The sequence below is a fragment of the Pipistrellus hanaki genome (assembly GCF_964339955.1).
Source record: "Pipistrellus hanaki genome assembly, chromosome: 1".
In the NCBI taxonomy this organism is placed as follows: Eukaryota; Metazoa; Chordata; class Mammalia; order Chiroptera; family Vespertilionidae; genus Pipistrellus; species Pipistrellus hanaki.
The window spans coordinates 19,287,602-19,313,700 of record NC_140503.1 but is presented as its reverse complement, the minus strand read 5'-3'; the positions used below and the strand labels follow the sequence as shown (position 1 = coordinate 19,313,700).

Below are 26,099 nucleotides of genomic sequence, written 5' to 3'. Positions count from 1 at the left end.
CATACAATATGTGGTCTTTTGTGTATGGCTTCTTTCACTTAGCATACTGTTTATAAGTTCCATCCATGTTGTAGCATGTATCAATATTTAGTTCCATTTTGATAGCTGAATAATACTCAACTGTAAAGATATACCACATTTTGTTTATCCATCTGTCAGTTGATGGACTCTATCTCAATTTCTGAGCCCAAAGGACCCCTAAAAATACCAAAGACTTTCCATGAAAGAAACTGGTCTGAAATGTCAGGCAATTCTTTCTGTGAGGCCAAGAATTAAATCCAAAACCAAGACTTGGCTGCTGTTTGCCACTGCTCACCTTTCCCAGCGGGGGGTGCACATCAAAGAAAAAGGTACGGTTGATATAGTAACTTCCCATTTTTCCAAAGTGAGTCTCATCCCAACTAAAGGAAAAACAAAGAGAAATGAGAATTTTAAAATTATCATACAACCCAAATAGCCTTAATAGAGCATGATTAAAATTACAGGTAAAACCAAAGACTATGAATTACAAGCAATTAATGAGAAATTTTGAATTAAAAAAAATAGTTTTTGACATAGTGATTTGAGGAAGCAAGACCTCAAGCTGGTCGTTAATCTTCATTTAGATAAATTTTTAAAAGTTAGCAAATATTTACAAACCATTTATCGTAAATTTAAGTTGAATCTATACTTATTCTGTATCTTGACTTCCTATTTATTTTAAAGAGGCAAAGAGTTTTCTTACGATACAGAAAGGTTTGTAGTAAGATTTTCTTCCAAGGCTGCTAAACTTCAAACTCTGAGACTACGTTTGCTACTAGAAACTATATTACTATTATAACAACCTACATCGTGGGCTACTGGTCAGAGAGAGCCTAGAAACCATGATGTTACAGAAGTCTGATTTTGTTTATCAACCTGTGGTAATTAACCTGCTGACTATGAACTCGCTGGTCTTATTTCAATGAACTATTATGTAAAAGTTGAGAGCTTTCTTACTAGTTAAGAGTCTAACTAAAATATATTCTCACTGCACAAGTAATTTTGTAAGGCAATAAGTGATTCTAACACATTGCAAAGTCTTGTTCTTCTATACAACCACATAAAACTTTTCAAATATATTTTTATTGATTTCAGAGGGGAAGGGAGAGGGAGAGAGAAACATCAGTGATGAGAATCCTTGACCAGCTGCCTCCTGCACACCCCATACTGGGAATTGAGCCAGCAACCCGGGCATGTGCCCACATGAGGAATCAAATGTGACCTCCTGGTTCATAGGTTAACGCTCAAATACTGAGCCATGCTGGCTGGGTAACACATTAGCTTTAAAACACAATGCAAAGTCTTGTTCTATACAACCACATCAAACTTTTGACACCCTACATGAGGGCTTTGCAGTGGCAGCCCCATTACCCAGCTGAACCTGGCCATTTCTGTTTGTCAGTCTCTCTCTTTGCTTTCTGGTGACTATCCCATCTCAGGCCACCTTCCATAACTATTCATTACTGACCTGAAACATAACAGGCAAAAGATGCTTTTCCCAAAAATAGTGATGTCTAAGGGAGAAATAACTTCCAAGCAGTGTGACAAAATGGATATGCAGAAAGAGAGATCCAGTCCAGCAGAGCACTTCCTGACAGCATGGCTTAGCAAAATCACTCACCTTCTCAGATCCCTTGTCATCTACACAATGTAGACAGTAACAGCATCTGCCACGTCCCCTCACAGGGAGGTTTTTAGGGCTCAATTCAGATGACACACATGAAAGAACTCTAGGACTAAAAAGTCTCACACATGCTGGGCACAATTTAAATTGAACCAGCATTGCCAGGACTGGTTTGGCTCAGTGGATAGAGCGTCAGCCTGCGGACTGAAAGGTCCCAGGTTCGATTCCGGTCAAGGGCATGTACCTTGGTTGCGGGCACATCCCCAGTAGGAGGTGTGCAAGAGGCAGCTGATCGATGATTCTTTCGCATTGATGTTTCTAACTCTCTATCCCTCTCTCTTCCTCTCTGTGAAAAATCAATAAAATATATTTAAAAAATAAATAAATAAATAAAAATAAATAAATTGAACCAGCATTTGTGGTTAGCTATGAAGTCTGTTGGAAAACCTAATGACAAAAGGGTATGAGATTTTCACTTCAAAAATGTCCCAGGTAAAACTAGTACAGTAAGTCCACACTTAACACTGTCAATAGGTTCTGTGACTTTAGGCAAATGATGTATAATAAAAACAATTTTTCAATAGGAAAACTGTTATAAACAAGAGTTAATTTCCTATGGCATCTCGATATTACAACAAAACTATGTTGAACGAGACTGTTAATCAACATTAATAGAGGGCCTGCTATTGTAATATTCACATTTCTTCTTGGCTTTTACTGCATGCTTGCGTTGAGAGAAACAGTCCTCCTTGGATCTCTCTTGCTCCCACAGACCTTGCAGGGTATGCCAAGGATGCAAGGCCCTGACCACTCTTTTCTATGGCCATTTCTCAGGGCTGTGTATAAGCAAGCAACCTTGAGGGGAGAGTTAGCGTATCCCTCTGTAACAGGAGCAGTCTGTTTCCTGCTTGTTAGTACACAGCGGAGTCCCCAAGCTCAGTATTCCTCAGCTAATGCAGCCCAGTGCACCTGCAGACATTCATCCACCCACTGCATCACATGGAACTGGGGATAAAGGGACCCAGTGCCAATGTGCTGATGCTCATCCTGCTTGCTGTGCCACAAAAAGTAAGTCCTTTGTCTCTGACCCAGGACTTTATCTTCTGCCAGCATCCATAGAACAGGCTAACTTCTTAGCTTGCAAGTAGGGTTTAAAAAAAAAAAAATAAAAAATAAAAAATTCCCACATCCTGACAGTATTTGGCAACAAGCATAAGATACTGAGAGCTTTCTGTAAGAGAAAGGACAAGGACCCCCCACAGGCTGGTTTAGAGGACATGAGAAGACTCCCTGGAATTTGGTAGTGAATGCTCTTGCCCAGTGGTAGGCAGGGAAGGCAGTAAAACTCCTCACTGTCCTACCTGTTCATGAGGCTGAGCAGAGAGAGGCAGGATTGAAACCAACCATCTAAGCCTTGGTTACTGCTCACTCTCTTCTGGGTGGGAGGAGGAAGAGATGTCATCATGTCAATGGGCAGCACACCTAGCAGCCCCTGCCCAAAGGCAATGTGGATGTGGCTGCTGAATCAAGAAGTCTCTAAAGCTTATATCAACGGTGCCAGCAGTAAGGAAGAACCTTGCTACTCACTGTAGAACTTTAGGTGAAATGAAAACTTTGGGTGAGCTGTGTACTCAAACCAAAAGTAAATGCTCCTTGCTTAGATGTTCAGAGCCATTTTCTCCCTCTGTGTCCCATGATCCCTCCCCTTTACCGTAACCTCAGCTGCTTTACAAAGTAAGATGATTAAAGGTAGGCCAAGGTCTCACTGTCCCCAAAGGGGGCTGAAGGCCATACACACTCATCCTACGATGTTGGGCAACTCCAGGGAGGAGAGGCACTCAAACTCAGGACCCACATCTCCACCCTACTCAATCCCATGAGAGGAGGATTTGCTGGGTGCAGGGGTGACCAAAGGTGCCGAGTAGTGCATGGAGAGCTACAGCAGTGTGTACAGGGACTGAAGGAAAAGGGCCCCTAAGCCCAGGGGGTCACCAGATACATGGCAGTACACTGGGGAGGAAGTGGTGCCAAACCTATCAAGGGCCTAACGAAGGAAAAAACTTCCTCCACCCCCTGCATCCAGCACTCCCCATACTCTCTATGGGGGAATGGTGTGATCTCTGGCTGGCTCTCACTGTGACTACTGATGCCCAATTCAATTGGAAGGTTTGAACCAAGTTCCCAGTGGGAAAGTGAAGATAATGTGACCCTGTGGGTAGCACTCCTCACCATTATTGTGGCTTACATTACTGAATGTATAACTGGTATTGATCTCATAAGTGTCAAGGAGGATTATCCCATTCAGGGACTGTCACATGCTGAGTTGATACTATCCTCTCCTTGGTCTAGGAAAAAGAATACAAATCCCAAGAAAGGAAAGGGAAAGCACAGCTTTAAAGACCCAATGGGCTGCTGGAGCTCCCAAAGGTAATTCTCCATGATAATCGCGCCCCCTGCTGGGTGCAGGCACCAAGTACATATTTATCTATTTGTTTGTTTATTGGTACCTACTTTTTTTAAAGGGGCAGCTATCAACCTACTACCATGCTCAGCTTTCTTGAAATTGAGTGCCTGCCATGAAGGCCTTAGGACCCCTGACACTTTGGGGTGGGTCAACTGACTCTACAAACTAAAACCTTTCAGAAAATAAATATCTCCTCACAGGATGGTCCCAGACCTGCTTCTTAGAACCCCTGTCACCATCCCGGGACAAGGATCAAGTTGTCCCTGCTCCCAAGGATCAAGGTACCCAGTTAAGAATTTCCCCCTCCACTGATGCTTGGAAATTCTGCAGATCAGTAACTCAGATCTTAGGAAATTCAATACTAAGAATTTCTGGTTCTCCTCCGAAAGCTCAAAGCACCTTTAAAAGCCACAATGTGAGAGCCAGGTGAGACACTGCAGCATAACCTGGAAGGCATCAAGACTGCTCCCTCATACCCTAAGAATCCCACTGCCACCCACCAGAGCAAAGATTCAGACTGCTATTAGCCAGAGGCAAACACCAGAAACCTGTTTCCCTTCCAGCGAGACCCCGCCCCCTCTTCCTGTGGGTCCCGCCCCCTCCGTGCTCCAGGACCAATCAGAGGACGCGCCCCTCCTTCCAGGTTACCATGGTGCCGTCTGAGTCCCACCCGTCACTCACCAGACGTGAGGTGGCTGGTCCAGACGATGGAAGCGGGTGGCGAAGGCCAGCAGCGTCACCAGGGCCAGCAGGACCCTCCGGCAGGCTGCCTCCGAGGGCCGTGAGCCCGGAGCGGGCCGTTTGGGGCTCTGCGCCGCAGCCTCAGCGGCCTCCTCCGGGACCGCGGCCCTGGCAGCCTGGGGCCCACCGCGGCCCCTCCGGTGACGTAGCTCGGGCCCTGCCAGGCCTCCGCACACGGCCGACGGCATCCTTCCCCTCCTCAGGCTCGCCCTCCGGCCCGCGGGCACGCTAGCCGACCCGCCTAGAAGTCACAGAGGGGCAGCTCGGGGCGCCCTGGGAAATGTAGTTCCCTCTGCCGGCAGCGGGGCGCGGACCTCGGCCTCTGGGCTGGGCGGGGAGCGTGGTGGACTCGGCCGCTAGGAGGCGGCCAGTGGCGCAGAGCATGACGGACCGGAGGGCCATGCGGGCCGGGCCGGGGAGAAAACGGGCTCTGGGAACTGCAATTCCCAGCAGTGCCGGGCCTGGGGCGTGGCGAGCTGGGAGGGACCGTGAAGATCATTCTCGTCCAGCCCCTCGCTTTCCCCAGACGGAAGCCTGGGTTCTGAAGTGTCGGTGTCCCACTTGGGCCTCAGGCGTCGACGAGTCGGAGAGTCCCCGGGCGCGATTTCCTGGCCTGAACGAGGGGTCGCCCGAAGTGCGAGATGCAAGTGGGGAAGGTCTGTGCCTCGCATCCGGGGAGAGGGGCGCTACTCACTGAGGACCTGAGGGCGGGGCTAAGGGGAGTCGGGCCCCGCCCACAGTTCCAGCCACGACTCCCAGCATGCAGTGCGCTGCGTTGGTCCCGCTTCGCGTCTGCGCGCTGTCTGATTGGGGGGCCGGTGTCTATGGGCCTGGGCGGGGAGGGGGCCCCTGCCGTGGGGTCGGGTAGCCAGCAGATCCCACGCATTTCGCCTGATTCCCCACCTCTCTGTGAGGGCTCCCAAACCTCGTCCCTCGCCAACCTGGTCTGCACAGCCCTGCGTGTGGGCCGGAAGGAACAGTTAACACGTGGCTTTCCGGGGTTGCTTGCATTTCTAGAGAACTTCAGGGGCGAGGGGAGGCAGTGGTACTTCACAATCTCCTGGGCCCGCCCCCAGCCACTGTCAGTCTCTGGAGGAATTGGCCCGAGAATCTGCATAGTTTAATACACGCCCCAATAGAACTGCTCGAAGGAGGGTGGCAGGCACATCAGGTGGGATATAGCATTACTTCAATAATGTAGAGCTCTCCCAGTCCCAAATGGGATTTTAGGGGTCATGTGTAAGAGATGGCTTAAAAAATCAATGAGAAACATATCCTTGGGTGAAGATTAAAAAAAAAAAAAAAAATCTGTTCGAGTGATCAGAATCTATACTAGAATTGGAATCAGAATTCCTCCCAGAATGATGATGGGATGGATATTTGGGCTTAAAATTCAGCTCTGCAAGTGTAAAAAGGAACACGGGATGGTTTGTATAATTATCATTGGTAAAAGAAAGAGTGGAAACTGCCCATCAGTATGTCAGCTAATGGCCCATAAGTAGAAAACCTGAGGGCAGTGGCATTTACAATGACTCTGGTCACCCTTAGTACAGGTCAAAGGTGTAACGTTTAGTAATCAGGAAAGGCATTTCTTTAAGGATTCTCGAGCTGATTCTGCCACTCTCTAGATTTTATAACAAACAAACAAAAACAGACAACAGGATTTGTATATGAAACATCCTGACTTTTTAATGTTGGCAACCACAATATTCCCTCGATATCCACAGGGCATTGGTTCCAGAAGTCCTGTCCCCCACACATACCAAAATCTGAGGATGCCCGAGTCCCTTATATAAAATAGCATGGTATGTTTTAAACCATTTCTAGATTTTAATACCTAACATAGCGTAACTGCTATGTAATTGCCCTACTGTATTGTTCAGGAAATAATGACAAGAGAAAAGGTCTGTACGTATTCAGTACAGACCCAACCAAAGCAACCATCATAGGTTTGACTACATAGCACACGTCAATAACAATGTAATGTTTTCTTCTGAATATTTTCCAGCTGTACAGATAAGTGTAATTGAGACATTTTTAAAACCTGTGTAGACCAAACAGAACCTCAGGCTGCCAGTTTGCGATCTCGGCTTTGACATGAATGGGCATATACCCCAGCTATTTTGATGAGACCAGCTGACAGCCTGGAGGACTGGTGGGTCGGGGGTTTGAAAGCAATGGACACAAAAGCATCAAGAATTAGAATTCCTGGGGAGTAAAAGGGGGGAAATGGGAGACAACTGTAATACTGTCAGCAATAAAAGACAAAAAAAGAATTAGAATTCCTGGTCTCTCTGCTACTGCTGGAAGGGATCTAAGCCATCCTTTTAGGGAAGCTCTTCATTTTACAGAATAGAGAAGGCAGGGATTTACTATTATTTGTCCAAGGTCATACAGAGCTGGTTCCTGCGTGGGGATCAGACCCCCATATCCCAGCTCCCAGCCCACTGCACCCCCTGAACTCCTTACCTCAGAACTAGGCTACCCTGTCTGCCCAGGACACCAAACCAGGAGCATAAGAAACCTCCCAAAGTTTGGGAAAAGATGCCCCTTCAGACCTGAGTCAAAGTCCTCCTGACGCCTAGCCTAGCACAGCTTCCCCATTGGCTCATGGGATCTGCCCCTTCCGGAGCCCTCCCCCTGCCCTGCTGCTCTGTGACAGGGGACAGTCCTCAGGAGGCCAAGGGTCACCACAGCACCATGTCTGAGTCTGGCAAGGTAAGGAGAGCCCTTGCAAGCTGACTGTCCTTTTGGGGGTTCCCGTCAGACCTCAGAAATGCACGACAGCCCCGTTTGGAGCTGAGGGACTACACAGGACTCCTGAGGCCTCTGACCCCGATGCTCTGACTCTGGCCTGAGGAAGGAGGCCTGGAGGGATGGCGAGGCACAGACCCCTGGCTGGGGCTGGGGCCTCTTCTCCAGTGGGCTCCCGGCTGGGACCCACCGCATGGGTTAATGTACCCCTCGTCCCCTCTTTCCTCAGCCCATCCTCTATTCCTATTTCCGAAGCTCGTGCTCCTGGAGAGTTCGGATCGGTAAGAGCTGCGCCTCCCCCACAAGCCTCGTTGGGGTGGGATGGGGTGGAGGAAGCCCCAGGTGGAAGTGATAACCTGGGCCCTAGCCAGTTGGGCTCAGCGGATACAGTGTTGGCTCATGGACTGAAGGGTGCTGGGTTCGATTGCAGTCAAGGGCATGTTGGTTGCAGGTTCCCGGGCCCTGGTTGGGATGCATGCAGGAGGCAACCAATTGAAGTGTTTCTCTCACATCTGTCTCTCTGTCCCTCCCTCTCCCTTCCACTCTAAAAAAATCAATGGAAATATATCCTTGGGTGAGGATTAACAAACAAAAAGAGATGGCCTGGGACAGAGGGGTGCTCTACCAGACAAGTGGTCTCTCGCATGCCTTCCCTTCCCTCCTACCCCCCACCCCCCACCCCGTCCCCCTCCAGCAACCAGCAAACCGGCATCCCTATCTTCTGAGCCCTCAGCACTGAATGGCCCCTCCACCCAGGAAGTCCAACCAGAGGAGGGGGGCGGTTACCAGGGAGGAAGGTTGTTTTTTCTTCTGGGCCAGTGTCTCTCACACCCTGCCCTCCAAAGCTCCTTAGCAACCATGCTTAAAGCAGACTCACAAATCCAGAGGACCTTGGTAACTGGCAGGAAACAGCTGGCCTTCCTCAGATCTGAGCTTATTTGATCTGGCCAATTAAACAGAACTGGCCATTGTCCACCCCAGCTTAATCCTTCCCTCCCTCAGTTTAACACAGCCCTTGGCAAAGGTCAGAGTCCTAGCAGCTCATGCCGAGGGAGAATGTGCTGAGTGCTTTTGTGTACATAACTCCATTTAAACCTAACCCCCCTAGGAGGGAGCAACTATTATTGTCCCCTTGATACAGACGAGGAAACTGAGGCTCGGGAAGTTACTTGCCCAAAGCTAGCAATTGAAAGTGATGAAATGTGAAGCTGGCCCTAACTGGAAAGCCGTTCTCAGTGACCCCTCCCCCATCCCACAGGCATTTGGTATTTGCTGGAATCAGTAGGCAAGGGCGTTGGAGGCCCAGAGGGCACTTTTCTCCAAGAAGATGCCTTTCCTGGGCCCAGAGCTTCTGCCCTGGCTGGGCCAGAAGCAGGAGCAGCAGGAGCACTGTCTCTGTAGGGCCTGCAGACATGGTCTCTCCCATTCGGTCTCAACCACTTCCACTCTCTCAGCTGGCCAGTGCTGAGGAGGAGCCCCTTGTCTCCCAGGCTCCTAGCTCCTCTGCCCATGCTTGAGACCGGCCATCACCATAGTTAATGCACAAGCGTGCATGGACACACACACTACTAGCACTGACAGGGTTTTTATCCTCGCCTTGCCAGGGGGAATCATCAGAGGGGTTGGAGAGGAAACCTGGTCACTGGTGGTCACAGCAGATGCGCTGCTTGCAATCCGTCGTAAACAGAGTAGAGAAAATGGATTGCAAAATGCTTCTTCTCTAAACAGTGGCCTCTGCCTGTGTGTGTGCTTTATGGCCACGTGATCCCCTTCCCTTGGCCCTGAGAGGCCTGCATGAGGGAATAACTGTGTGTATCCAACACAAAGCCCTACCGGCCGCTGTTCAAGGCCCTGGAGGGGGAAGAGATGAGGAGGACACTTCCCTGCTGTCCTCCAGAGCCCACTGTGCCAGGGCAAGAGAGGCAGGGTGTCATGGACCTGGGTTAGGGCCTTGGGGGGTGCCCAAGGAAGCCAGACTGCCTAGCAATATGGAGGAAGGAGTCTCCCTCTGCAGCCTCATGTCGCCCTGGGACGTGGAGCCAGAGGCTGTCCCCTGACTCTGCTGCCTCTCCTAGCTCTGGCCTTGAAGAACATAGACTATGAAACAGTGCCCATCAACCTCATAAAGGATGGGGGCCAGCAGGTAAGGAGGCTGCCCCTGGCCACAATATGGGAGCTGGAGGCCTTGGAGAACCCAGCAGGGGGTGCAGAGGCCCCCTGGCAGAGGAGGCTGCTGGCTCTCCCTCATGGGAATGGCTGGTAAGCTGTGCAACATAGGAGCTATGGGAAGGACCCAGGCTTCAGGCTTCATACCACAGCCCGGCCTCTCAGTGCCTGACCCCAGGGGGGTGGGTAGCAAATGGGTCCTTGCCCATGCTGAGACCTCTGCATGTACCTAGGTGGCCAGTGTGTGAGGGGCTCACATTGGGATGAAGCCTGGAGCTCAGCAGCCACTGGGGGCTGGGATACTGCACAGATCGCTCAGGCATCACCTCCAGCCTTCGAGCCATGGCCTTCCCCAGGGGAGAGAGGTGTGGGGAGGGGGAGGGGGGGCAACAGGCCTAGGGCCTTTCTGCTTTAGCCTACTCAAGCCAGGCCACCCAGCGCACCAGGACCCTCTCTCCACAGTTCTCCAAAGAATTCCAGGCACTTAACCCCATGAAGCAGGTGCCAGCCCTGAAGATCGATGGCATCACCATTGGCCAGTCGGTGAGTGCAGGCTTGGGAGGCCCCTCCGGGGATTGGTACCCGAAGGAGAGGGCCTCACAGCTCATCCTTGCCTGTGTGAGGCCACAGCACCCAGCTCTTAGTAGGAACACCATAGCCATAAACCTTTGTTAAAGGGAGGAAGGTTGGCTGGTTGCTTTGGGATGAGAAGGGAGACTCAAACATAGACAGAGCAAGTTCTGGGGGATGAGGGTCCAAAAAGAGCTCATCCCTCCCTCCCCTCCCCCCATCCCAGGGAGCCTCTGAGCTTCACAGGCTTCCAGCTGAGTAGGGCGAGGAGGAGAAGGAGAAGGAAGGGGGGGAGAGGGATGGGGGAGGGAGAGGGAGAGGGAGAGGGAGAGGGAGAGAGAGGACGGGGAGGGGGAGGGGGAGAGGAAGAAGAGGGAGTTTGCAGGCCCTGCCCCTCTGGTCCAGGGGCCCTGGGCCCTGGGCCCTCTCCTGCTCCCCTCACTGCTCCCTCTGGACAGCTGGCCATCATCGAGTACCTGGAGGAGACTCGGCCCACTCCGCGGCTCCTGCCTCAGGACCCAAAGAAGAGGGTCCTTGTGCGCATGATCTCCGACCTCATCGCTGGCGGCATCCAGCCCCTGCAGGTGCAGCACTGGTGGCACTCTCTCGCTGACTGGCCAGCCCAGTAGGGGCCCAGCTTGGGTGTGAGGTGGCATGACAGGGAGGAATTTTCAAGAATTTAGACTAGATCACATGGTGGGGCAGGGGAATGGGAGGGATCCCAGAAATCACTCACTCTGCTGGGTCCCCATCCGCACTGTCAGAAGCCCTGGGCATCCAGCGGTGTGGGAGGGGAGAGGCCAGGTTGGGGGGGGGGGGCGTAGAAGAAGGGGGGAGAGTCTGAGCAGCTCAGCCCAGGCCGCCTGCCTTTAACCAGAGCAGCCTCCCTTTCGTCTGTTTGTGTATCATAGCTTCGGATTCCCATAAAACTTTTATTTTGTAAAGTCATCACTGATTTTTTTAAAAAGATAATACAACAGTTCATCTGTGCTAACCCCTGACTTTGCCAATGAGGAACTAGCCCCAGAAAGATGGAGTGACTTTGCAGACATTTAGCTAAGTGTGATGGAACAAGGACCGTGGAGCTCAGGACTGTGGCTGTGCACCTGTGCCCACCCCATGTCCCTTTGTTTTTTGTAACAAAGGAGGTTGTAGCAGACAGTCATCCTCATTTTATAGATGAGGAAAACTGAAGCCCAGAAGTGAAATGGCTCCAGGGGCGTGAGGATGGAACCAGAGTCCAAATCTCCTGACAGCCCGTCCTATGTGCCTTCCCCACCCCCACCCCACATCCATATCTTACTTCCACTCCTCACAGGGGGCCATGTACAAGAGAAGGGATGCAAGAGAGATAGGCTTGGGTTTTGGCCACACCCATCACAGCCATGGCTGTGTTCTATGTCCCCACCCTTGCACATCTCTGCCAGAGTCACAGGCTTCCAGACCATAGGGGCCACTGGGACAGCTGAGAAGGTGGTTACTGATATCACTGCCCCCCCCCCCGCCTTTTAACCTTGGGGCCCTGATGGAGAAAAGGGCTCGCAGAGTCTGGGGCAGAGAAGAACAGATGGATAGCCAGGGTCACTTGGGAACTAAGCTTTCCTGGGGGCTTGGCTGAGCAGGCCCAGCCTGGCTCCCAAAACCAATCACAGACTTTCCCTGGGCTGCACAGAACCTGTCTATTCTGAAGCAAGTAGGACAGGAGAACCAGCTGGCCTGGGCCCAGAAGGCCATCAATTCTGGCTTTAGCGGTGAGTCCTTCCTTACTCCTCTCGGAGAAACGGCCCTCATGCCCATGGTCCTGGGCATCTGAAACAGCTTTCCAGCCTCCTTGGTCTTGACAATGGTATGGATGAGGGCGGGGGGCCGGACTGAGGAGGCGGTGGGCTGGGCGGCACCCAAACCTGGCCTCCGCCTCTGGGAAGCTCAGAACTTGAGGCCCTTTGGAGCAGGATGGCCCAACCTCTGCTTCATAGCCTACTCCAGCCAGGAAACCAAGGCCAGCAAAGTGCCAGCCCATCAGTGTGGGAGCTGCTGCCTGGGCCAGTGGCAGGCCTGACCACCTTTGAGAAGAACAGCTGGAAGACATCTCATCCCACATCCCTACCAACTCACTCTAGACATGGCTGCCATATTCCCTCCAGCATACATGCCCTAGCCTGTCACTCAGATCCCGCCCATTTCACAACTATGGAGGCCAGTCTCCCTTTTCTGTGCCAGAGTAAGCTTATTCATGTCCCCCCACAGCCTTGGAGCAGATCCTACAGAGCACAGCGGGGAAATACTGCGTGGGAGATGAGGTAAGCTCTCCCAGCCTCGCTGAGCTTTCCCTTAGGCGACCAATGCTGTAGAGCCAAAGACCATCAGAAAACACAGATATTTACATTACGATTCATTAACAGTAACAAAATAACAGTTATGAAGTAGCAACAAAAATAATTTTATGGTTGGGGGGTCACCACAACATGAGGAACGGTATTAAAGGGTTGTGGCATTAGAAAGGTTGAGAACCACTGGTCTAAGCCATCCCTCCACCCCAGGGAAAGCTCAGTGAGGGCAGGGGGTGGGGAGGTGATGGAGAGAAGGTGAGGTGGTCCTCCCTGCGCCAAGCAGAAGGGAGCTTGGGGAGCTCCTGCGCTCGCTCCTAGTCAGTGCCTCAGCAAGAAGGGAGTCTTGTTCACGCTGAAGATGTCATGTCTGAGATAAGGAGGTGATCTAGGCAGCAAACAAGGGATTAAACTAGATAATGCCTCCTTTCCCTCCCAATCCTGAGATTCTAGGGCTCAGTGCTATTGGCTCCTACTGCTAAGGCCCTGGCCTGTGACAATTCTCATTCTGGCCCCTCTTCTCCCCAAGGCATCTCTTCCATCCTGGGAGCCCTCACTAAGGGCCAATGATGACCCTTCACAAGCACAGTACATTCATTAAGGCAATCAGAACTTCTCTGGCCACCTACGGAGTTGGTTGTCAGGACAACTGGAGCAAGGCCCTCAGCTCTGGAGACAGACCAGACAGGCCCAGGGGAGACAAAGATGGGGAGGAGGCAGTAGGGATGGATGGAAGCATACATGCCCAGCCTGTGAGTCTGGGGTGCACACCCTGATGCAGACCCACCCCACTCTCTTTCAGGTGTCCATGGCAGACCTCTGCTTAGTGCCTCAGGTGGCAAATGCTGAAAGGTAAGCAAGAACTCTGCCACCCTCCCTCTTCCTCCTGGCTCTTCCCCTCCAAGTGCCCAGCCTCACTTCAGCTACTGAGGTAGCATCTCATGCAGAGACCCTCCTGGCTGGCCCCTGTGCCAAGCCACGCCAGAAACTGTGGCCTGGGAGAGACAGGCAGAGGTCAGTGGAGCAACCTCTCCCGGGCCCAGCTGCAGCCCAGGTGATCTGCACAGCCCCTCCTTCTAAGAGGAGGTGGCTCAGCTGTTGGACACCCCTAGAAGAAACCCCACAGCCTGCTCTCCCAGACACAGTGTGTCTGTGCCCTGTGGTCAGCTCCACCTCCGTTTCCCGCATCAACCCTCAGGAAGGCATGAATGAGAACCTCTGTGGAAGGCACTGCGTTAGGGACCCTTAGGGATTCGGAAATATATGACCCATTGCCTACCCCTGGAAGCTTATGACTCAGGTGGAGAGACAATCTTCATTTATAAATGCCTAGCCCTGTCTCTCACACATAGTAGGTTCTCAATAAATAGCCATTGCTTGGAATAGGAGCAGTAGGCAACAGAGACCTCAGACGATACTGCATAAGAGCTAGCCTCCCCAGAGAGCTGGCTGTGAAAATAAGCCTTCCACCGGCAGGGTCCCGTCCCACCCCTTCCCTGGCCAGCCCCAGGGGCCTCCTCCAGTCCTGTCTCTGTGCCACCCTCACCGCCCACAGGGCAGTCTCCCGTACCCCTGCTGACCTTGCCTGAGGTGGGCGTTTCTCTGCCACAGGTACAAGGTGGATCTCACTCCCTACCCTACCATCAGCCGTATCAACAAGGCGCTGCTGGCCTTGGAGGCCTTCCAAGTGTCTCACCCCTGCCGGCAGCCAGACACGCCCCCGGAGCTGAGGGCCTAGCTCTCAAACCACGCCCACTGGTGCAGGAGCAGAAGCTGGGTGGGCTGAACAGGCCTGGAAATGAGCAAGCCCTAACCAGAGAAGCAGAAGACTTGCCCTCCTATCCCTTGAACTTGAACTGTGGCTGTGGATCTGCCTTAATTCAACCTTGTTCTGCCTTCATCCCCTCATCTGTCAGATGCAGTCAGAATGGAAGGGGAGGATGCTGGGAGGGAGGGAGGAAGGAACCTTGCCTGCTCCCTCAGTCATGGTACAGTCACTAAGGTGAAGTGAGAATGTAGACCAAACTGCCTGGCATGTTTACCTGAGAGCCATAGGGAGTCTGTGTGCCGCCTCCCAAGTCTTCTACTGTTGCTAACTCCAAAGAATACCTGCCCCCCCCCCCCCCCCCCCCCGCAATTTGATCATTAAACTGAAGCACAGGCCTGGTTGTTCAATAGGACTGAGATGCTCAGGTTTTGGTTAAGGCAGTTCCCGAAGATGAGCATTCCTCTAGCTGGAATTCCCGTGCCTGGACCAGGCAAGGAAGTCATCAGCTCAGGATCCACTAAAGCACATGTGTCAAACACAAGGCCCGCGGGCCAAATCCAGCCCGCCAGGCCTTGCAATGTGGCCCGCACCGCGCTGTCATCACTGCACTCCGCTGTCAGTTTATGACATTGTCAGTTTATGACTGTTCAGTAAACCATTCGGCCCGCGATTTAGGCTGGATTTTAGATTTTGGCCCCTTCTCTGATTGAGTTCGACACCCCTACACTAAAGGATGAAAAGCAGAGTGTGCTGGGGGAGGGAGGGGACCAATGGGAGGAGTCCAGGGTGTGGCCTCGCCGAATGGCCACAGCTAATGAGAAAGAAGAGCAGTCTGTCTGACTTCTGGGCCTGCAGTTTTGAGTCAGAGTGAGATTATCGTGTGTTCCCAGCCCTGGGGCTTCCATGGAGTCCAGGTCACCAGCATGGCTAGCTGCTCGGCTGGAGATCTGAGGTTCCGCTGGCTCCAGCCCTCCCCATAGGGAGCCATTCTCAGGAACCTGGGGCCAGCTTCACGGGAGAGAGAAACCTCTCTGTTCCTAGACTACTTAGCTGTGCGTTAGGGAGAACGAGAAAGCATTTCTGCAGCATCTTCCCTGCCGGAGGGCAGTGTTCCTCCAAGCTCCTCTAGGGCTGCACTCCCTGTCTTCCCCGTTATCCAAGTGCCAAGCAAGGGGGAGCTTTGCTCCATGAATGTCTGTTAAAGGGAAGATATCCTTCCTGCGCAGCTGTGGGTGGCCTCCCTGCAGGTCTCCCTCCTCCTTCGGGGCCCTACAAGGTCATGAAGGAACAAATATTTCCCCAAGTGCATAGACTTTTGTCTAGAGGTCAGACCAAACGGCTCCAAGGCTTAGCGATAACTACGCTTCTACAAAGTGTTTTGAAGTTTATTACCTGCTCTGCCACTCCTTCCAGTCTGCAGATAAATTCTAATTTTCAGGGGGCGGATGTGTTACTCAATCCCAAATCATCACCCCTTTAGGGGACGTTTTCCAGTAGGGGGTTCTCTCCACAGGCCGACCTGTGGTAAAAGTCCACATCAGTTGTTAGATCCGGGAAGAACATCAGCAGGCACCTGATCCTGGCCTGGGAGGCCACAGGGAGACGTGATCTGCAGTCTTCCCACAGTGCGTGTGGCTCAGGGGATGAACAACAGATGTTGGGGTGTCCCGGTACGGGTAATTAGATGGAAGTAGTTAAGCCCTGGCAAACACTTTAGAAGGATGAAAGCAGCAAGGACTTGAGAACACAGCCAAAAATATAGGATTTTGTTCCAAAGCAATTTTTACATATCCATTAAAGAAAACAGTAAACTTACTGGGCAAACAGGTAGAGACACGCATTCATAAGATAAGTATTCGTTTTATTGGCTCCTCCTAACTTTAAACACAACTTATTTACCTTTTGATTCCAAGGTCACAGCAGGCATCGTTCCACTTTGCCAGAATACCTGACTAAGCTGCTGAGTACAGCCTGAACCTCATGGTTAAAAAACATCAGCTGAAGGTCAAGAGTTGCAGTGTGTGAGCTTCCTTATATAAGCCTGGGTCAATGTCAGGGTCAATGATATGACAGATATGAGTGCCATTAAAAATTAAGAAATAACCTTCAGTCCTGGCCGGTTTGGCTCAGAGATTAGAGCGTCAGCCCATGGACCAAACAGTCACAGGTTCAATTCCTGGTCAAGGGCATGTATCTTGGTTGCAGGTTCAATCCCTGGCTCTGGTAGAGCACATGCATGGCAATCAATTAATGTATCTCTCTCATGTCAATGTCTCTCTCTTTCCCTCCCTCCCTCCCTCCTTGTATCCTTCCCTCCCTCCCTCCCTTCTACTCTCTCTAAAAGAATTTTAATGGAAAAAATATCCTCGGGTGAGGATTAAAAAAAAAATCACACAGTGGCATATTCAACATGCCCAACATAACGCATTCAAGATCCTTAGTTATATACAGTCTGCCTGGGCTTCTTATTATTGGTTGCAGAGTATTTTGGTGGTAAGATTGCATCATTTAACTCACAATTATTTAAGATCTCTGCCTCTTGATACAACAGCCTCTAAAAGGAAAGATGGAACAAGCTCACCTTGGAACCACAGATATCACTAAAGGAAATATTTAAATGGCACCCCTCTCTGCTCAGATATGAGTCCTTCAGATTCTGAAACAGACAGCAGGGATGTGCAGCTTTATAAGAGATGCCAAAGACAGTGTATAGTGTCAGTTTTGCAAGTGAAAATAGGCTAAATTAATACCACTCTGGCCGAGTTAGTGATTACTCTGGTGTTCTAAGTACTGATTCCAAATTTGAACAGATTAAATAAGTAAATCCATTGGAAAATAAACATCACTGGGACCAAATACTGACAAAACCTGTTAATGTTCTATTTAGTAATCATTACTCTAAACCAGATTTTTCACTCTTGGGCCAAACCTAGCTCCCAGTTCATAATACTCTGCTATGATTTAAACGCAGATGAAAGATCTATTAACCTCATTCTCAGTATTTTCTTAACTGTCAATTTTCTTAATTTGTATAGCCTCAATAGATTAAGTTTACAGAATACCTTTCATTTAAGATGCAAAGGAGAGATTAATAAAAAAGTTTTAATGTAAATCAGGTTCATTAAGATATAACTCAAATGTTTCAGGTGCACAGTGAAAAAGTTTATTTATGACAGATTTCAAAACTCGGAAGAGAAGACAAAGAATGCACAAAAGCATCACAAAACTGTTACATAATATAAAAACACAGGCCTGAGATACTTAGAGAATCGTAGCTCAGGATCATCTGTGTATCACAGCAACACATTCAGTGCCACAGGGTGGGAAATGTGGCATTTTAAAGGAAAAACCACTCAGGGGACATGATTGAATAACAATTTGGTACAGAGCTCTCAAGTTAGAAACCACAGGAGGGGCTGACAGTGTTTCTCATGATAGAGGACGTGTACAACAAACTGCAATGAAGGACCGGCTGAGACACTTTTGTACAATATTTTAAATAAAAAACTGTTCTACTTTCAGACCCCTCTTTGTAACGTCAGCATCAGTACATGATATAGAATAAGGAAAGAATACCTTTGTGGTTGCCAATTGCTTAAATATTTACCAAGAAAGCGTGATCATCTTTCCAACTGACAGAGCTCAGTGAGTGGCATCAAAGCAGGCCTTTCAGAAATGAGCAAAATGGCATAATGTGGTTTAGGAAAGCTCCAAGCACCTCCCTCTATTCCAATTACCCCCATCCAAAGGCTGGCTTTCTTATAACCCATCACTTTGATTACAAAGCAGCTTTCTCCTGGGAATTTCAAAACACTTCCCATTATGAAGGGAGTACGGTGGCTACACCAGTCATGGGTTATATAATCTTGGACTTGCTCAAGGCTAAATGGAAATAATTCAACTTGATTAAACAAACAAAAATTTCATTTATGGGACAATCATCTCAGAAAGGGATGTAGCAGAGTTTTTAATATGTAATTTCCTGTACTGTTTAAGACATAAGAGAAGGAATTAAGATAATGTTTTCCAGATGGCTCTTGCCTGAACCTAAAAAGCAATAGTAACAACCAATCACAAGGAACATCACAGGCAAGGCATGTGAACCCTAAGTGAGGATGAAAGCACCTTAAAGTGATGCCCGTGATGAGCTCCTCTGTAACCCTATGTACTATAATGGTTCAAGCCAAAACTTTAGAATTGTTCCTGACCCTCTAGCGGAACTTCTAGAAAATACACTTTGTCCCTGAAAAGATTTGGGCCTACGAGAAATCAAAGTACATGTAATAGAAACCAAGTTCAAAGCAGTACCAGGACTACAGAGAAGAGTCTTGCTTTTGGACTTAGTTTCTGAAGGAATGACTGTTTGTAAATGAATCCCACACTCAAGACTTGAGGCAATTAAGTGGGGTTCCTTGGCTTGGTGAAGAGAGATTCCAACAGGCGGGGCCTTCCTGGTTCAGGCAGGGACAATGCAACGCTCCAGAGGGAGCAGTGAGTTCTGAAATCTGGCCCCACAGCAAAGTGTTTCTCAGCCTCTGAGTCTCAAATCTTGCCCTAAGCTCATTACATAAATAACTGGATAGATGTCAAAGAACTGTCCACAGGTGCTGGACTGGTTAGACAGAGCGAAGGGGTGACACTGGCCATAACCAGGCACCAAGAGCGCCAAGGCAGCTCTTACCCAACGGTCTCCCCCCTTCCAAGAGGACTCCAGGAACCAACACCCAGGGGTTCTCATTGCAGAATGTTCTCCTTGGCAGAATACCAGTCACTGCCCATAGGAGACTGGCTCCTTCAGTGGGCCCTGAAGCCAGACTCTAAGGACACTACGGAGCTTCAGACCCCACTGATATTACACTTACAGCCAGAACAGAATATAGTTCCCACAGACGGAGGGCTAGCTCCAGTTATTAGCCAACTCAGCTACTTTGTCGTCCTCATCAGTACAGCACTGTCACATCCTCTTCACGCACTTGGTAAGGTTAACAAGAGTTCCGGTTGCACAGTCACCCAGCTGTCCAAATATGGGACCATAAGTCACAAACTCTCCTTCTAGGGAGGCCTCTGGCTCAAAGCTCTACTTTGAACCCTGACTGACTATCTACTCAACTCTATGATTGCTATTATTTACTTCTGGTTAACTGGCTAAACTGAGGCCTTGGCTATCATGCTGCCAGTGCTAAACAAACCAGAAATGCCCAAGACATCAGAAAGAAATGGGAGGAGCTAGTCCTTTTCTGTCTCTCAGCTGTGTGGAAATGAGAACCCAGGGATAGGATCCGATGTGCGAGAAGACTGGGACTTTGGCCATGGGGACACTCACCACACACTGGACTGACTGCTGGAAAGCACCGGCTTGTGACTGGATTTAGACACCCACTTCCTACTTCCTCCCCAAAGAATCATGCATCACAGCTCCCAGAGCACAAACACAATGAACAAAGTGACTTGCTCTCTAAAGACCATAAATCCCTTAACAAGCTACCCTCACAACAGAAACCACCTTCCTTCGGACAGAAACTCACTTTCCAAATCTTTTCAACCACTGAAATGCCGCAGGGATGATGCTCTTCCCATTCCAGTAGCTTCAGGAGTTCAGCACTTTGAGCCAGATGGAAAGAGACCAGCTAGAGTTCCATTTGGATCTTTCAGGCTCAGGAGAAAATCTAAATGGAAGGTCTAGCAGGTTCCGTTGGTCTGTTCCATTTACTACTATGTGTCCTTAGCCCACTCAGGTTAAAGAAGATGCTGATTCCTACACCTCACAGGGAGGTCCGCCTACAAGGGCACAGCTTATGGCTTGAGACACTTATGGCTTGAGACTCTTCTATGGTGTTGGTCAAAATTAACCTATTTCATCCCTTTCTCAGCCAGAGTCCAAACCAACTGGGGCCACAGTGGCACAGCTGGAAGTCCTCCTCGCTGCTTTCTAAACCCACCATCTTTTTTCATGCACTTGACTTGTAAGTCCCAGAGAATGGGACAGAGATGAATAAAGCTTCGAGCCAGGAGTACATTAAGCAAAGACGACCTTCTCAAAAATGTATCTAAAGTCAGTCCTGCTGGAAAAGACAGCAAAGTGGGTTTGGGATTTCCACAACAAGCACATTGAGAACCAGCGAGGCTTCTGGCTTAAAGAACAATTCCAACTAATGAACCACAAACTAAGAACTAAACAAAATCAAGCCTTGACTGGTGTGACTCAGTTGGAACATGATGCCGTACACCAAAAAGGTGGTGGCTCAACTCCTAGTCAGGGCACATACCCAGTTGCAGGATCAATCCCCAATCCGGGCACCTGCAAGAGGCAACTGATCATTATTTCTCTCACATCCGTGTCTCTGTCTCTGTCTCTCATCTCTCTCTCTCTCCCTCCCTCCCTCCCTCCCTCCCTCCCTCCCTCCCTTCCTCCACACACACACACACACACACACACACACCCCTCTCATCAATAAAATAAAATTTAAAAGAATTAAACAAAGTCAGATATGAGCAAAATTCTAGGATATATATTTGATAGCTTTCTTTGTTCCCCTCATCTTATTGTTTTCACTCCTTACTATCAATTTAAAAAGGCAGTCCTCTGGTGTACACAACTGTCTCAATCAGGTCACTTTCCCTAAAACAAGTCCTTTATGTAAATATTAGGGTCACCCAACAATGTACCTTAGGACCACATACTTTGGGATGATAGGTCCAACTTTTACAGAAAAGTGGTCTTAAAAAAATAAATATAAAAATACAGACTTGGGTTTCACCTAATTCTTTCAAAGGGGGACTGGGAAGGCTCATCAAAAACACATCAATTCAGGTATTTCCTATAAATTTTACATCAATATCTAATCCCACTGATTAATATAAGGCAGTGAGCCTTCAAATTTAATTCTTACATAATATAGGGGACAGTATATACATTTTCAAAGTCTGAGGTTTTTTCTTTCCTAAGTAACAGATAACAATATTTTTAAAGTGCGTGAGTCAATTAAGAAAAAAATAACAATGGCCTCATTTCAGGTTGCAACCTACTTCTATTATAAAGCTATAGACTGTCTGAGGATTGAGGTTTAATGTCAGAATCCTGAGGATGTCTCATAGAGCAAGAGAGATTGCAGTAGAGTCCTTCCATAGCAGCTTCACAATTACCTTCCTCCAATGCTGGCACGCTGGAGAAGAAAATGTGAGAAACGACTGAGGGAGAGGGGCAATACAGTGTGAGTCTGGAAGGTGGAGAGCAGGGAACACTTTTATGAGGACTGCCTCCCAGGTAACTCACGTTGCATTAAACAAGTTTGCAAAGATCCAGGAACTCTCTGACATAGGAGAGTTGGTGTCTGTGTAGGGATCACAGACTAACTGGACTCTTGTCAAAGGAACAGAGTGATAGAATCATCTTTGTCTAAAAGTTAGCAGGTTATACTTTTAAAATCAATGTGGTGGGGTATACATAAGGGTGTTTTTTGCTAAAAAATTTTTCATAGTAAAATGTTGGGGGGAATTAATCCTTTAAACATGTCTTCCTTTCTAGAAGCCCCATTTCTCAACAAAGTAGCAAAACCAAACAAACTGAAGAAATTTAAGGAGTCGGCCACTCTGTGTAAAGAATTCCAGTCTCACCGAAACTGGTTTGGCTCAGTGGATAGAGCGTTGGCCTTCGGACTGAAAGGTCCCGGGTTCGATTCCGGTCAAGGGCACGTACCTTGGTTGCGGGCACATCCCCAGTGGGGGAGTGCAAGAGGCAGATGGTCGATGTTTCTCTCTCATCGACATTTCTAACTCTCTATCCCTCTCAATTCCTGTGTAAAATCAATAAAATATATTTTAAAAAAAGAATTCCAGTCTCTCTCCTATGAGGAAGTACTTTCTTTCGATTGTTAATATTTATCTGTGCTCTGGAGGACAGGGTGAGGGTGAAAACAAATGATTTTCTTTTCATTGTTTGGTTCTGTAAATTTGGACAGGGTAAAACTAAGTAAATAACTACCTCTTAGGATTTGCTGGGCTATGAAATTCTCAGTAATTACCTTTGCTTCAGTAAGTAATATTTTGCCCCTACAGTATAGCAATTTCAGAAATTTCACATGAGAATAGTGAATGAATTTTAAAAATACCTTCTCTCAGCTATTTGTGCGAATGGAACAAAGAAACCCTGACTGTTAGGGAAACACCAGTGTAGAATGAAATACAACAATATCCAGGGCTTCAAAAGTGACCAGACAGTAAGAGGCACACAGAGGCAATGAGAACAAGTCCCTCAGACTTCCCTGATGCAACAGAACTAAGAGCCCAAAGAAAAATATGTACAGAGACTCTCACGGCAAAAATAAAGTTTATCTAGGGAGCTTGCTACGCCTGGCAGCTCCATTTTAAGAGCAAGTCAGAAGTTAATAATAAGCAGGAAAAATAAGCAAGGCTTTGGCTGATTGGAAAACAGCTCAGTAGAAAATTATTTTATAAAGACTATGTTAGCAAAGGCATGATTCAGCTTCAGTGATGAAAGAGTGGTCACTCAGCTATCCAATGGGATGATGCACAGCAAGTTGGCTTTTCGCTGCCCATATAGACAGTCACTAAAATGATTTCTAATTTCTTACAAAGCATATCAATTTTGGCCAGTGTAATCCTCTACAAAATGCACTCATATGTAAAATAATGGCGGTATGAAGCTGCTCAGAGGACGGGGATGCTATGGCAGTCCACTAATCCCACCCTGCTTCGGACTTTGTTCCCAGAGGGTGCAGGCTGGACCGCTCCTTGTTCATGCAGCAGCCGATGCTACTACACACCTATGGTGAGGAGCCCTGGTCTTCCTTGTCCTGCTCCAATAGGGAGGGGAGGCCTGGTGTGAAGCACCCACACCAGGAAGGAATGAGCCAGAGAAATCACCTTGAAGAAAGTGACTCCTCAGAGCAGAAAAAGACTGACATCTGGGAATCACAGGACATCTCTGATTGGCTAGTCAGGTCCTCCGTACTCAACCCGGGGCAAATGGGCAGGTTTCCTCACAACCTAGACTTCCTCAGAGGGGATGCTGGGGTAGGTCATACAGCTCAGAAGGAGGCAGATTCCCTCCAAAGCATCACAGGACTGGCTTGCAGGAATGGGCACTCGTCACTTTGCAGCTCCTCCTAAAATCATCAACTCCACAGAGGAGGTGGCCTCAATGGCTCAGAGCAGATGGCAGTCTTTTAAGAAACAGATGGAAACTGTTTCAAAGACAAAATGAAATGTGCTAAGAAAAAAATAATAAATAAATAAAGTAATAAATAAATCTAATTCTTCTTCAAAATTCTAAGGCAGTAACAGACTTGACACAAGGAATAAGAAGCAAGGAGGTACCGACAATCACACTGGTCCCTTCCCTGCCCAGGCCCTGCCACCCTCCCGCTGTGGTGACCTCTGGCTGCAGCTGCCTGCGGCGCTCCTGAGCCTCAGGGTCATAGTGGAAGAGGCTGTCACCAGGGAAACCTTCACCAAGGTCTGACCTGGTGAAGAACACATGCGATCAGCAGCAACAGTAAAGCTCATTACCACCTTTCCTAAGAGACTCTGAATACCAAAAGCTTTAAGCCCTCAATGTAAGAAGACATCTAAACACAGAAACTTTGGAAGTCTGATTGGTTCCAAACCAAAGTTTCCAAATAGCATTCTTACTCCAAAGAAAGAAAAAAGTGGTGAGAATCTGGATGGTGTTATTTTTTTTAAACTTTCTTTCTAAGATAACACCCCTTCTTTGATTACACAAAAAACAAACAAATAAACAAACATTAGTAACACTTGCCTTTCAAAGATGTGGGCTCTGGCATCAATCCAGTACCTAATTGGCACCCTTTGCCCTTCAACCACAGGTGCCCTTGGTAAGGGCCACTGCCTCCTGAAACAGGAAGTGATGGAGGCACCTTTTCTTCCCAGAAAAGTTACAGTGACCATCCCTTTGGATTGCACAGAAGTTCTTGCTGTGATGGTGAACACACAGGTGTAGGGAAGGGAAAAGAGGAGGCAAAGAGGCAGAGGCGAGCCCTCACAACTAGTAATGCCCCTCAAGGGCCTTGAGGGCTCCCAGCCTGTGCTAGCGACCATGAAGAACTGGCAGGAATATGGCAGTGGTGAGCGGCTGGACAGAGCCTTCTCCAGCCAGGGAACTGGGCTCCTTCATGGACAATGTGCTTTCCCTCTCTCAGCACTTGCAAAAAGAGAGTGGGTACCACCAAACACATCTGCAATAAAGGCTCTGGGAGAGGAGTGAGCAGCAATTCTGTACCAAATACTATTTTTAGAAGGCAACACCCAACTTGCTTTTGGGCTTTTGCCTAGTGGGCACCTTCATAGAGGGATTCTGCTGGAGTCTGAAGCAAGAAGAGTGTGAGTCGTGGACCACAGAACAGGGGCACTACACCACCACCTGCAGAAGCCAAGGAGCGGGCAAAGCTACGTGGGGTCAACGGTCAGGCATGCCAGGCAGGGCATGAGGGTCAGGAGCCTCATGCTCAACTTCGAGCTCTTGCCTGTCGGAAAAAAGAGGCACCAGCTGGCAGCCTGTTCAGCCAGCAAACACCACCTGCCCGGTCCCCCGGGGCCTTCAGCTAGTGTAGTAGACGTGGAAGTAGAGAGTCTTGTTGCGAAGCAGGGAGTAGGAGTTGTCAAACTTGAGCAGGTAGATGCCCTCCCCGGGGTAGTCGTGGCTGCCAGCCTGCACGTCTCGGTGGCTGTCCCGCCGGTACACAGGCATGACCTCCCCATAGCGACCCCGCAGGGAGCTCCTGGAGCCTCTCTCCACATCGCCAGCTGGGACAGGATCTGCATGAACAAAACAGCAGAGTTCAGGGAACACACATAAGTCCTGCCTGAAGGTAAGAGAATGGACCCGGTGAACTAGTGGCTTACACCCAGGTCGGGGGGATGCTCTTGCCCTCCTGCAGGAATGTGAAAATATCTGGGTGACCCAAGGGTCCAGAAGTGCTAAACATGAGAATAGCGCCTGCCTCACAAACAAGCATCCACCCCAAATGCCAATCACGCCTCCACTGAGAAGTGAGGATTTAGCTTCATGGAGCCTCGCTAGCTCCAGTGGTGTCCGGACATTAACAAGGGAGAGCAGATATTTAGAAGGGATGATTCTCACATCCTTCACTCAACAAGGGAACGAACTAGCTAATGGAGATATGAAAAGCAGACAAACACGCTGCACAGAATGACCTAGATCTTCCAGCCGGCCTCCTGAAGAGCAGCAAATAAGATATGAGGTTCTCTTCTTCCCCAAATAACTTAAGGTTTCCTACAGACTTGCTTGTTCACAAAGAAGCAAGTTAAGGAAATGATTTTCAGATGATACAGGAAAATCATGGAGTAAAACTAATGCTTAGATTTATATGATAGTCACCACCCCCCAAAGTGCCCTAGGACCATTCTGAGGAGGTATTGCAAGTAACAACTAGGATGGTGCACAGAGACTACTTTTAAAACTGCTCCAGGCGTAAAATTAAAAAAGTAAACAGTCAGCCAGCCAGCCATGATCGTCTGTTGGGGGGGTGGGGGGGGGAATATGGGTACATTTAGCAAATTATAATCACTCAGTTTGGTTCCAGGCCAAGAATAAATACAAATATCATAAAACTAAGCGATAAATGAAAAGTAATCTCAGGTTTAGGTGTGATCTGAATAACACTG

General features: G+C 48.9%; 3 protein-coding genes across 4 annotated transcripts in view; 1 reads left to right on the top strand and 2 right to left on the bottom strand.

Annotated features, from left to right (window-relative positions):
• The window catches only part of POMT2 (protein O-mannosyltransferase 2), a gene marked incomplete at its 5' end in the record, with an annotated part of 33,106 nt that extends 27,854 nt beyond the window's left edge, over positions 1-5,252 (bottom strand). The window contains 4 exon segments of the mRNA XM_084891503.1: positions 317-401; positions 4,791-5,094; positions 5,097-5,162; positions 5,165-5,252. Coding sequence (XP_084747629.1) covers positions 317-401; positions 4,791-5,094; positions 5,097-5,162; positions 5,165-5,252 — 543 coding nt within the window.
• Positions 5,253-5,350: 98 nt separating this feature from the next.
• On the top strand, positions 5,351-14,830 carry GSTZ1 (glutathione S-transferase zeta 1). Of its 2 annotated transcripts, none has more exons than XM_084891864.1 (9): positions 5,351-5,506; positions 7,834-7,885; positions 9,680-9,747; positions 10,233-10,313; positions 10,799-10,924; positions 12,013-12,091; positions 12,588-12,640; positions 13,470-13,519; positions 14,279-14,830. In XM_084891864.1, exons 1-9 carry the CDS (start codon positions 5,492-5,494, stop codon positions 14,403-14,405), a joined length of 651 nt encoding a protein of 216 aa, XP_084747990.1. In that variant the 5' UTR covers positions 5,351-5,491; the 3' UTR covers positions 14,406-14,830. The 2 variants fall into 2 exon arrangements, with proteins under 2 accessions (XP_084747990.1, XP_084747989.1); XM_084891863.1 differs by lacking the exon at positions 5,351-5,506 and adding an exon at positions 5,713-7,568.
• A 2,745-nt stretch (positions 14,831-17,575) lies between these two features.
• TMED8 (transmembrane p24 trafficking protein family member 8) overlaps positions 17,576-26,099 on the bottom strand; it is a 28,481-nt gene continuing 19,957 nt past the window's right edge. The window contains exon 6 of the mRNA XM_084891827.1: positions 17,576-25,229. Within this exon, the coding sequence (XP_084747953.1) occupies positions 25,012-25,229 (218 nt within the window). The 3' untranslated portion in view covers positions 17,576-25,011. The remainder of the gene's footprint in view (positions 25,230-26,099) is intronic.